This window comes from Acomys russatus, chromosome 13 (genome assembly GCF_903995435.1).
Source record: "Acomys russatus chromosome 13, mAcoRus1.1, whole genome shotgun sequence".
Taxonomy (NCBI): Eukaryota; Metazoa; Chordata; class Mammalia; order Rodentia; family Muridae; genus Acomys; species Acomys russatus.
In genome coordinates, this window is record NC_067149.1 from 16,416,183 (window position 1) to 16,427,644 (window position 11,462).

The 11,462-nt window shown below is 47.3% G+C and overlaps 1 protein-coding gene across 1 annotated transcript in view; it reads right to left on the reverse strand.

Moving 5' to 3' along the window:
• The window catches only part of Cfap92 (cilia and flagella associated protein 92 (putative)), a 43,285-nt gene extending 37,198 nt beyond the window's left edge, over positions 1-6,087 (reverse strand). Inside the window, exon 1 of the mRNA XM_051154582.1 lies at positions 5,763-6,087. Within this exon, the coding sequence (XP_051010539.1) occupies positions 5,763-6,030 (268 nt within the window). The 5' untranslated portion in view covers positions 6,031-6,087. The remainder of the gene's footprint in view (positions 1-5,762) is intronic.
• Positions 6,088-11,462: the final 5,375 nt, after the last annotated feature.

Here is an 11,462-nt window from a genome sequence, read left to right on the forward strand (position 1 = left end):
AAAGCTATCCTTCTTCCCTTTATTTTTTGTTTCTGGTTCCTGGGTATTTGTTTGTTTGTTTGTTTGTTTCTCTTTTTGCATTTGGGTGGTGTTTGTTTGTTTCCAGTTTGGGCTGGTTTGCCTTGTTTTGCAGCACTGGGGATAGGGCCCAGGCTAGACACTCTACTACTGTAGTTCTGTGACTTCAGGTCTCTATCCCAGCCAGCAGTTACTGCTTCACGCCTGTGTGGCACAGTAGTTATCATTAAGCAGTTTGGAATAGCGAGCCACCAGCCAATTCCTGTAGGCGTTAGGATCGCCTGTAAAGGTACACGTACCGGCTAGTTTTCTATTAACTTGAAACACGCTGGAGGCAGCTGAGACGAGGGACCCTCAATGGAACAAATGCCTTCATAAGATCCAGCTGCGGGCAAGCCTGTAGGGCATTTTCTTATTCAGTGTTTGGCATAGAAGGACCCAGCCCATTGTGAGTGGGGCCACTCCTGGGCTGATGGTTCTGGGTTCTGTAAGCAGGCTGAGCAAGCCATGAGGAGCAAGCCAGTAAGCAGCACCCCTCCATGGCCTCTGCATCAGCTCCTGCTTCCAGGTTCCTGCTGTTTGAGTTCCTGTCCTCACTGCCTTCAATGATGAAGAGTGTTATGGAAGGTGCAAGGCAAGTAAAACCGCTCCTCCACAAGTTGCTGTTGGTCCTGGTGTTTCATTGCAGCAAGTCAAACTCTGACTAGGACAGTACACCTGCCCAGAGAGCTTGTTCTAATCCAATCAAGGTAAATTAAAAAAACGAACAAATAGCCAGATACGGTGGTGCACACTTGTGGTGGTTTGAATACAAATGGCCCCTGTAGACTCTTGTGTTTGAATGCTTGGCCCATAGGGGGCGGCACTATTAGGAGGTGTGGCCTGTTGGAGTGGGTGTGGCCCTGTTGAAAGAAACGGTGCCACATCCGGGTGGGCTCTGAGGGCTCAGATGCTTGAGCCCAGGCTCAGTAGCTCACAGTTCTTTTTCTGCTGCCTTCAGACCAAGATGGAGAACTTTCACCTCCTTCTCCAGCACCGCGTCTGCCTGCGTGACACCATGCTTTCCGGCATGATATGAAGGACTAAGCCTCTGGACTACAAGCCAGCCCCAGTTAAATGTTTTCCTTTTTAAGAGTTGTCACTGTCATGGTGTCCCTTCGCAGCAATAGAAATCCTAAAGCAACACCTTGAATCCCAGCATTTGGGAGACAGAGGCGAGCTGATGTCTGTTAGTCTGAGGCCAGCCTGGTCTAGTGAGCAAGTTTCGGGCTGGCCAGAGCTACACAATGAGACCCTATCTCAAAAGAAAGAGGGGGTGGGTGGTGGAAGGAGAAGAAAAGAAATAAAGAAGAAATGAGCAAATAGAGTCCTTCTTTTTCTGTTACCGGGAGGGCAAATTATTATAACCCTTTTAAGGGCAATTTGACAACAGCTATCAAACAATTAAGTGCACACATTCAAAACAACAATTCTACTTTTTAGAATTAGGGGTAGAGGAGTTAAGGGACTCTGGAAAGCTCTGGCCCCATTCCCTCTGCCTTGCTAAAAAAAAAACAAAAAACAAAAACAAAAACAAAAAACAAACAAACAAACAAAAACCTGTTAGAGTACATTCCTAAAGCTAGGCCCCAAGGTCCATTCCCTTATTTGGCCACTTCCTTCTCCTGAGGCTGACTACCAAGGTCCAGCTATGACCGTACTGAGGTCCAGCAATAAAAAGCCCCCTTTGGCTCATCTAATTAACATACCCAACTAAAATAAAAACGCTTCATCCTAACATGGGGTTTGTCCTTCTGCCTTTTGCTATGTGCCACATCTGTCTCCTCTCTATCCAGAGGCAGTCCTTTGTCCCTCTGGGACATATACTCCTTCACCCTTGCTCTTTCCCCTTTTTTTCCTCTCTCCCTTGTTCCCTTCCCCTCTCCCTCTATTTCCTGTCTTTGTCTCTTATTCCTGCCTTCTGTCCCTCCGGGGCAAATACATCTTGGTGCTGAGAACATGGTCCTGGGTGTCCTGAGCCAGTGCTTTTTCCTTTCAGAAGTGCCTACATACATGCACATAAATGTACATATAAGAATGTGTAGGCTGGGCATTGTGGTGATTGCCTTTAATCCCAGCATTTGAAAAGGAGAGGAAGGCGGATCTCTGTGAGTTTGATGCCAGCCCTGGTCTACATAGTGAGTCCCAGGACAGCCAGAGAAACATAATGAGACTCTGTCTCAAAAATTAATAAAATAATAATGATGATGATGATGTCAATGTCAGGGATGGGGAGACCGCTCAGTTGGTAAATGCTTGTCACATAATCAAGGGGACCTTCGTTTTAAAGGGGAAAAAAAAAAAGCAGACATGGTGGCATATGCTTATGATTCCAGGGCTGGGAGTCAGACCAGGAGGAACCTGGGGACTCAGTGTCCAGCCAGCCTATCTCAGTCAGTTGGTTTCAGGCCACATGAAAGACACAGTCTCAGAATATAATGTGACCATCCTAACAAACAACACTTGAGGCTCACCTCAAGCCTCCACATATGCACATGCACAGGGTAGGAGGAGAGAAAGGGAGGGAGGGAGACAGAAAGGGAGGAAGAGGGGGGAGGGAGAAAGAAGGAGAGAAAGGGAGGGAGGGAAAATATCTTTTGAAGGATACTAACTGAAGATTTCTGGAAGCAAGTCCAATACCCACTAATGCAGGGACAGGATGGGACCACACTGCAACTCAGTGGTGGAGCACTTGTTTAATTGCAGTGTCTTAAGGTGTCAAAAAAAATTTTTTTTCAAGGACAGGGTTTCTCTATGTAACAGCCCCAACTGTTCTGAAACTTTCTTTGTAGACCAGACTGGCCTCAAACTCACAGAGATCTGCCTGTCTCTAACTCCTAAATGCTGGGATTAAGGTGTGTGCCACCAATGCTGAGGCCTAAGGTGCTAATTTTTTTTAATTTTTATTTTTGGGTTTTAGAGACAGAGTTTCTCTGTGTAGCCTTGGCTGTCCTGGAGTCACTTTGTAGACTAGGCTGGCCTCGAACTCACAACGAGCCACCTGCCTCTGCCTCTCAAGTGCTGGGAGGTGTCAACTTTTAAAAGCAAGTGGTAGACTAGGATTGCTGGATCTCATTTCTCGTGTGTGTGTGTGTGTGTGTGTGTGTGTGTGTGTGTGTGTGCAAATGTTGGGCATTGATATCTAATATCTAATTATGGCCCCTCTTGGTCATCAGCTTGACTGTTGAGACTCCTGTGAAGGGTTTTCTTGATTAGAGTAATTGATGAAAGGAAATGCACCCCAATCTGAGCAGCACTTTCTGGGAGCAGCCCAGTTAAAAGGATAGAGAAAATTTTGCTTTTGCTCCTTGCTCTCACTCTTCCCGGCAGGTTTATCTGTCTGTCCTGTTACTGTGGCATTGATTCACCAATATTAAAGCCAATGTCTTCAGAATTCTAGCATAGACCAAACTCGCAGCTCTCCCAGAATCCCCCAGGCCTTCGGCATCCAATTAGGAATGCTCAGGCACACAGCCCTATGGAGTGGAAAACTACTAGCTTCTCAGCCTGTCTAGTATGAAACATTCATCACTGGACTACCCCAGTCATATCCTGTAGACCAATCTAACAAATCCCTTATTAATATTTGTATTAAGGGGCTGGAGAGATGGCTCAGCAGTTAAGAGCACTGACTGGTCTTCCAGAGGTCCTGAGTTTAATTTCCAGCAACCACAAGGTGGCTCACAACCTTCTATAATGTGATCTGATGCATACTGTATACATAATAAATAAATCTTTTTAAAAAATATTTGTATTAAACCACCGGGGAGATGGATGGTAGCATTCCCTGACTGGGATACACTGGGCTGTGGGCATGGAAAGGGGGACTGAGCAACAGCACTCCTCCATTGCTCCCTGCTTCCGGCTATGAATGCAATGTGACTGGCTCCCTCAAGTTCCCCCCACTGGGACCTGCCTGTCCTGATGGGCTGCACCCTTGAACTGTGAGTCAGGGCATTTGATCACAGCAACAGCAACAACTAAGGCAAAGGAGAGAGTAATGAACCTGGAGTGTCTTCCAGCCTGAGGCCCGTCAAGGGCTTTGTGACGTTCTCAAGATATGTTCTGCAAATGGTGAAAATGATAAAACAAGATCAGCATGGTTAGCCGGGCATGGTGGCACATGCCTTTAATCCCAGCACTCGGGAGACAGAGGCAGGTGGATCATTGTGAGTTCGAAGCCAGCCTGGTCTACAAAGTGAGTCCAGGACAGCCAAGGCTACACATAGAAACCTTGTCTCGAAAAACAAAACCAAAAACAAGCAAAAAAAAAAAAAAAAAAAAAAAAAAAAAATCAGCATGACCACACCATGCTGCAAGTACATGCAGGCCAAGAGTTGGCCAACTGAGCCCCAGGTTTCGCCAGATAATTTTTTTCCCAGTTTCTTTTGTTTGATAGCAATAGGCCCAAGATTTAGTAGAGTAAAAAAAAAAAGAAAAGAAAAGCGCCAATGGAAAGAAGAGGTCATGGCACACAACAACAAAAGTTTGAATCAACAAGTAGAGCAAGTGTAAGTAAGTCAGATGCCTAACAAGGCAGAGGAGAGGCCGCAGGCACTCAAATGGCATACTTAAGAGGAGGGAGGGAGGGAGGGGCGAAGGCTCCCAGGCTCAAGCCTGTTTCCTGCCCCCTACTGAACCACTGGGCTCACTCTAGCAGGGAGAGAACCCTGGGACACAGCCAGAGACGTGTGCTCCTTGCTCTGGGGTGTCCACTCAGCATTTTACAGGAGTAAGTTTTATTTTGGATGTGATCCACTGTGCTGGTGACGTTATCAGTTATCAGCCCAGGAGGTAGTTGGTCACGTTGGAGCCACAGTCAGAAAGCAAAGAGTGACGAATTTGCTCAGCTCACGTTGTTCTTTCTGTTCACTTCCTGACTGCAGCTGGCAGAATAGCGCTGACTGAATTTAGTCCTCCCACCTCAAGCTAGACCAGGCAATCCCTCACACACACACCCAGCCATTTGTTTCCATGGTGATTCTGAAGCCCATCAAGTTGGCAATCAAGAAAAAACATCACAGACAAGATTGTCCCTGTTTGTACAGGCCTGTCCATACTAAGCAAGTGTCTGGGCTAATAAAACTAAAGACATGAAACAAAGGAAGGAAGGCCACTTGTCCAGAGCCCAGCCTGGGGAAGAAAACAGTGGCTCCTGTTTGCAATCAGTGAGTGTGGGGTCCCTATTGTGTGTGCTACACTATTAAATTGATATACCTCTTGACTCGAGAGGCTTTGATCAATAAATCTGGGGTGTGTTTTAAGCAAGGTCTTGGGTAATGAGCAAATAGTTTATGGGAACTGAGTCTTAACTTTTTCAGAGTTTGTTCAGCGTGGGGTGGGGGTGGAGCATGGAAGGGTGGAAAGGACAGAAGAGGAGGGGAAAAGAGGTGAGGAGAAAAGAGGGGAGGGGAGGGGAGGGGAGAGGAGGGGAGGGGAGGGGAGGGGAAAGAGTGTATGACCTGCTTCTTAGGGCCACTGACTGGACTAAGTGAAAGTCACACAATCACTTTCATGCCTAGCCAATAGCTGGAGCCAGATTTTCGGTTCTTTTTCTTATTTCTGCCCTGGTGAGTGCCAGCTACTCTACCATGGGAGGGGAATGGTGGAGGGAGGGAGGCAGGATGTGTCCCTTCAACTTCCAGAGGAAGCCAGTAGTGTCCCACCTTGTAGGAAGCAAGAGCTCTCTCTGTCTTAAAACCTACCCATCATTGTCGGAAAGGCCAGTGAGATAATGAATCTGCAGGGGACAGCCTGAGGCACGTCAGCATTGAAGGCGCAGGCAGGGCCCTCTGAGGAATGCAGGCTGAAGCTGAACTGGTCCTCAGAGTCCCACACATGGGCTGGGGTCCTGGACTTGAGGTACTCCTCCGTCTCATATTCGCTCGCTGACTGGTAAGCACTGGCCATGGAGGAGACAGGCCCCACACTTCCTCTTTCCTCTTCCTCCCATTCCCAGGTCTGCAGGGACATGTTGCACACGGCACCAGAATGGTCCTGGTGGGAGACAGCAAAGACCCGGGGAGTAAAGCTGCCCGGTGCAGGTAGGCCCACCCTCCCGGTCCCATCTCTCTCCTGTCTCCAATGGGCTTTGGTGGAGGCCCGCTACACAGCTTGTTCTCCATGGATGGGGAGGGGGGAAAATGGATGGTGGCTGCCAGTGAAGATCAGCCTGAATCCAGCTAACTCCTCTCTCAGAAATCAGGAATTGGTCAGCGAGTGCTCTTGGTGTACAGATCCAGGCGAGCCTAGTTCACCGCTGACCCGGGAGGCACGGGCAGATGAGAGATCTGACTCCTTTCAAAAGGCTGCGGCAGAGACCCAGACATGGCACCAGCACAGAACCGGCAGCTGCCACTTGCAGAAAAGGGAACTAATCTAGTCCAGTACACACCGAGCCCTGGCAAGCTGTCCTGAGGCTGTACACAGAGACCTCTGGCTGTGACATCAAGACTCGGAACCCTGGCTGCCAGGAAGTCGGTGCCTTGGGGGACCTGGGGTTATCTGGGATGAAACAGAGGTTGAACCCAAGGCTCGAGGGTTACCTGTGAGTAGGCACACCTGTTAGCTCCTCCACCTGCTGCGCAGTTGCAGCTAGTTAGGCACAGGCCCAAAGGGACTTTGTTAGACGGTTGCCAGGAGACCTCCACGCTGGGGGCGGGGCTTCCTTCTTCCAACTGAGTTCGGCTCCTAGCTGCAGGCTCTGGGAACCAGCTTCTTACAGTTATCCCGGGGGAGCCCGGAACTTTTCAAAGAGGAGCTCACTGCAGCAGGTGGCAGGTGGGGGAAGCCACGAGGAGGAGCTTCTAGTGACACAGCTTCTGCGTGGCCTTAGCGCACCAGACCAGTCAAAAGGGTGGAAGGCAGATTCGGGAAGTGATTGCCTTCACTCGTTCATTCATTTACCCAATATTTAAAAAACAAAACAAAACAAACAAACAAACAAAAAAACACTCTCTGAGCTCCTTAGCTCTTAATGTATCTCACCCTGCGGGATCCTTTTTACAGCTCTGGCCACTCCCACCTCCTACGCTTAAATAAAGCTAAAGGCAGCGATGGTCTTTACGTATTCAGACCCCAAAAAGCCTCTCATTGGATTTTCCGCTTCTGGGGCTGATGTCCTGAACACATCCCCAGATCATAGTAACAATAACACTAACAGTAATAACCCTCACCCCAGGCCTTCAGGGGTAATTCTTCAGGAATATGGCTTAGGGACCAGCGGCAGCGCTGTGTTTTCTATGACTGTGCCCCCTCTCAACATCTCTCACCGTCTTCTTTTGTGTGGTTAACACTCCTCCCATCCAGTAGGTCAGCCAATAATGTCCATAGGATGAAATACCATGTGACCTCTGAAGTCAGCTCCTACAAACCCTGTTGCTGTCTTGTTTGGGGCCACATGTACAAATACAGACACCCCCCCCCCCCGCGCGCCGGCCTCCCGTCCAGATGGCCATTCAAGCATTGTATGACAGCTCCCAGCCAACAACCAGCGTCAGTCCTCAGCCCTACAAGCATACTGGCTGTCACTACATAGATCAGAAAGTCTCCATCAAACCCTTCTGTCTCAGTTAGGGTTCTCCTGCTGTGAAGAGACACCATGACCACTCTTTTAAAAGAAGACATTTAATTGGGGCTGGCTTACAGCTTTAGAGGTTTAGTCCATTATCATCAAGTCAGGATGCGCAGCAGCAGCGGACAGGCAGACATGCTGCTGCTTGGAGTTCTACATCTTGATCTGCCGGCATAGGAGACTTCAAAGCCCACCCCCACAATGGCACGCTTCTTCCAACCAGACCACACCTACTCCTAAATAATGCCGTTCCCCATGGGCCAAGCATTCAAACACCTGACTCTGTGGGGGGCAGAGGGCGTTCCTATCCTAGCTGCCACACCTTCCTACATCGTCGATTCATGAGCAAATTGCTGTCCTCTTAGTTTACAAACTGCAAGTTTTGTCCTTTTAAAGCGTCAGATGTGGGGCTAGCGAGTTGGCTCAGTGGTTAAGAGCAACGTCTGCTCTTCCAAAGGTCCCGGGTTCAATTCCTAGCACCCACATGGCAGCTCACAACTGTCTGTAACTCCAAGATCTGACACCCTTACACCAATGTGCATAAATTTAAAAATTAAATATAAATATTTTTTTAAAAAAGCGTCAGATGTGTTGTGAGCCCCACCACAAAGTAGTTCTATCAGCCCCTCCTCCTTACCCCCCAAAAAATTCTTTCATGTCCCGGTACATGGACAAATCTAGAATAAATACATCACAAATACACTGTGGGTTAGATGGTGGCAGGATCTTGGGTGACTTTTGCTTCTTAACGTATTTTTAGACTTTGAAATGACACTTTGAACACTGTACTATTGGAAGCAGCTCAAACAATGCTGCAGTGACTTCAAAAGTAACTTCTTTGCCAGGACTTCAACTGTTCCCCCACAGACATCCACCCCACCCCACCCCACCCCACCCCAGCCACATACAAAGGAACCCACAAACCTTCTGAGTTTGCATGCTTTGAACCTTCAACAAAAGCCTTCTAGAGCCAAGTGGGATTGTTTCGGGAGCGCCTAGTAACACAGCCCACAGATAGACAGGCCTAACAGCATGCCTTTATAAACCCTTCCCCCACAAGCCACAGGAGGCAGGCCAACAGCACCATGGGAAGATACTGAAAAGCTTTGTTTTCAACACTGTCTGGCCCAGCAAAGCTACTGTTTGAAGGAGTCCCTCAGCTAAACACTTAGCAGCGTGGGACTGGGAAGGGTGTGTGTCACACCTTGGGCCGAGCTACCAGCCTTCAAAACTGAAATGAGATAACACTAGGCTCATCGGCAAAGACAGGACTCTGTCCTAGCCCAGGTGCTTGCCCTCATGCTCACATTAAGCTCCAGGCCAGGACTTCATGGTCCAGCAGGAGGTGCCTTCCACTACCAACATCTGGGGACTCAGGGGCTCCAACATCACTGAGGTAGAAAACATTGAAATCCCACTGATGCCTGCTAGAGACAATTCCTCAGTTGACATTCCCTCTTCCTGATGACTCCAGCTCTGTCAAGTTGACAAGAAACTAAACACGTGAATACGGTTCCTTAACAAGCCGTACACAGCTATGTGACACACTGCAGCTTCCATGACAAAATATGGATTTTGGCTTGTTATTATTTGGGTTTTTTGTTGCTTGTTTTTTCATTCTATTTTTCTTTTTTCTTTTTTTGGGGGAGGGGTATGTTTCGAGGGCCTAGGGCAGATAGGAAGAAATGGGGAGATGAGTGGGATTAGGGTGCATGACACGAAATTCTCAAAGAAACAACAAAAAGTTAATTTTTTAAAAATGAGAAAGCCTAAGATGTCACCTGTTTAAGTAATTCTCTCACTTTGCCATGTGAGTAAGCACTGAATTTGCTGCTTTTAGGCTTCTGTCAATGCAGCAGAGGCCAGCATGTTAGGGAGTGTGAGCATGCAGAGTCTTCTCCCATCAGGGTTAGGAACAACCTGAAGTTCCTAAGTAGCTTAGCTAGAAATGTCTTTGATGTCAAAAGACATTATTAATTTTTGTCTCAAAAATAATGTAATTTTATATTCTAGTTAATATTACCTGCACCTGTTTTAATATAAAAAATGTTTGCCATTGCCTGTTCTTTTTTTCCAAAAGAAAAAAAAAACCCAGTGCCAAAAAGACCACCTTTAATTTGCTCCCTTTTCAGTCTTACGTGTATGGGTGTTTTGCTTGCTCCCTTTTCAGTCTTACGTGTATGGGTGTTTTGCTCCCATGTGTCTGTGTGCCATGTGCATGCTCACGGAGGCCAGAAGAGGGCATTGGATTCCCTTGGACTGAAGTTACAGATGGTTGTGAGCCACGTGGGGGGTCCTGAGAATTGAGCCCAGGTCCTCTGGAAGAGCAGGCAGTGCTCTTAACCACTGCGCCATCGCCATCTCTCCAGCCCCAGAAGGTCACCTGCCATATAATTCCAGTTATATGAATGTCTAGAATAGGCAAATTATGGGCTCAGAAAGTAGCAGTAGCCAGTACCAGAAGACTGAGAGGCAGAGAGTAAGTGCAACAAGGCTTTGCTTGGTGGGGCGGGGGGGATGGAAATGTTGAGGTACTGGATTCTAGCTGTCGTTGGACAACTGTACATACTAAAAACTGTTGACGTGTACCTCTTAAAATGCAATCTCTTGGAGCTAGAGAAATGGCTGAGTGGTTAAGAGCACTGGCTGATCATCCAGAGACCTTGAGTTCAATTCCTAGCAAATGCATCGGAGGCGCACAACCATCTATAATGGAATCTGGTGCTCTCTTCTGTCTGATGCTCTCTTCTGTCGTGCAGGCACACACGCAACAGAGTGCTTATGTACACAAATTAATCTTTTTTTTTTAATGCAATCTCCCATTTAAGCAAAAAGAGCCAGTGCACCAAAAGCAAAAGGGTTCGCCATCACCAGACTAGAAATCTGTTTTGTAGCTGCAGTTACTTATGTGCATCTTGTAGAAAACACCCCATAATGTTTTGCTTGTTGTTATTATCATATATATATATATATATATATATATATATATATATATATATATAAACATTCACAAAAACTGCCTCAGTGTGTTTCCTTATTCATCCTTATTTGGTGATCTGTCCTGGCTGGGCCCCCTGCTGAACAGCTTCTAGCCATTATAATCAACAATGTGGTGAATCAACATGCTGCAGGTGTGGTGTTTTGGTTGTTGTTGTTGTTGTTTTTAAGGTAGAAGCCGAGAAGTGGAATTGTTCTAAACTATTCTACTAAATTGCCATTGGTACTTATCAAAATGCTTGAATGTCAGACTCCTTTTCTTTGCAGTTACAGATGAGCCTCAGAGGAAGTGCTTAAGAATGAATAGGACGAGGCACAGAACGCTGCTCTGGGGTGCCGTAATGCAGGAACAATCCTTCAACTGGCATTTAGCGTTTAAAAGCAGAGGCGTACACAAGACAAGATCTACCTATCTAATAGCCAAGGGCAGCTCAGTTCGCTTTTTTGCTCATGTACTGCTGGGTAAAGGTTACCACGGCAGGTAACAGGAGGAGCCAACACCACGTCTCTCTGTAAGAGAAAGGAAAAGCCAGTTAGCACCCAAGAGGACGAAGGTCTGTTGTTCATCTTCTAGAATGAAGTCTAGGGCACCAGAAAAAAAAAAAATGGTTGCCAAACAACCTTGCTTACTTCATCCCAGACCACAGAAGGAATTCAGGTCTAGCTCCAAGTCACCACCTGGAGCCCAAAGGTGGTGGCTGGTAGGCAGTCACTTTCCTCTCACCAAAACTCTTAACTTCATCCACTTCCAAATGTATTTCCTCCTCTGTCCTAGTTAGGAAGGGGAGGGTGAGTTTAGGAAGCAGTCTGGAGAGGACGCCTCTCAACTCCTGGG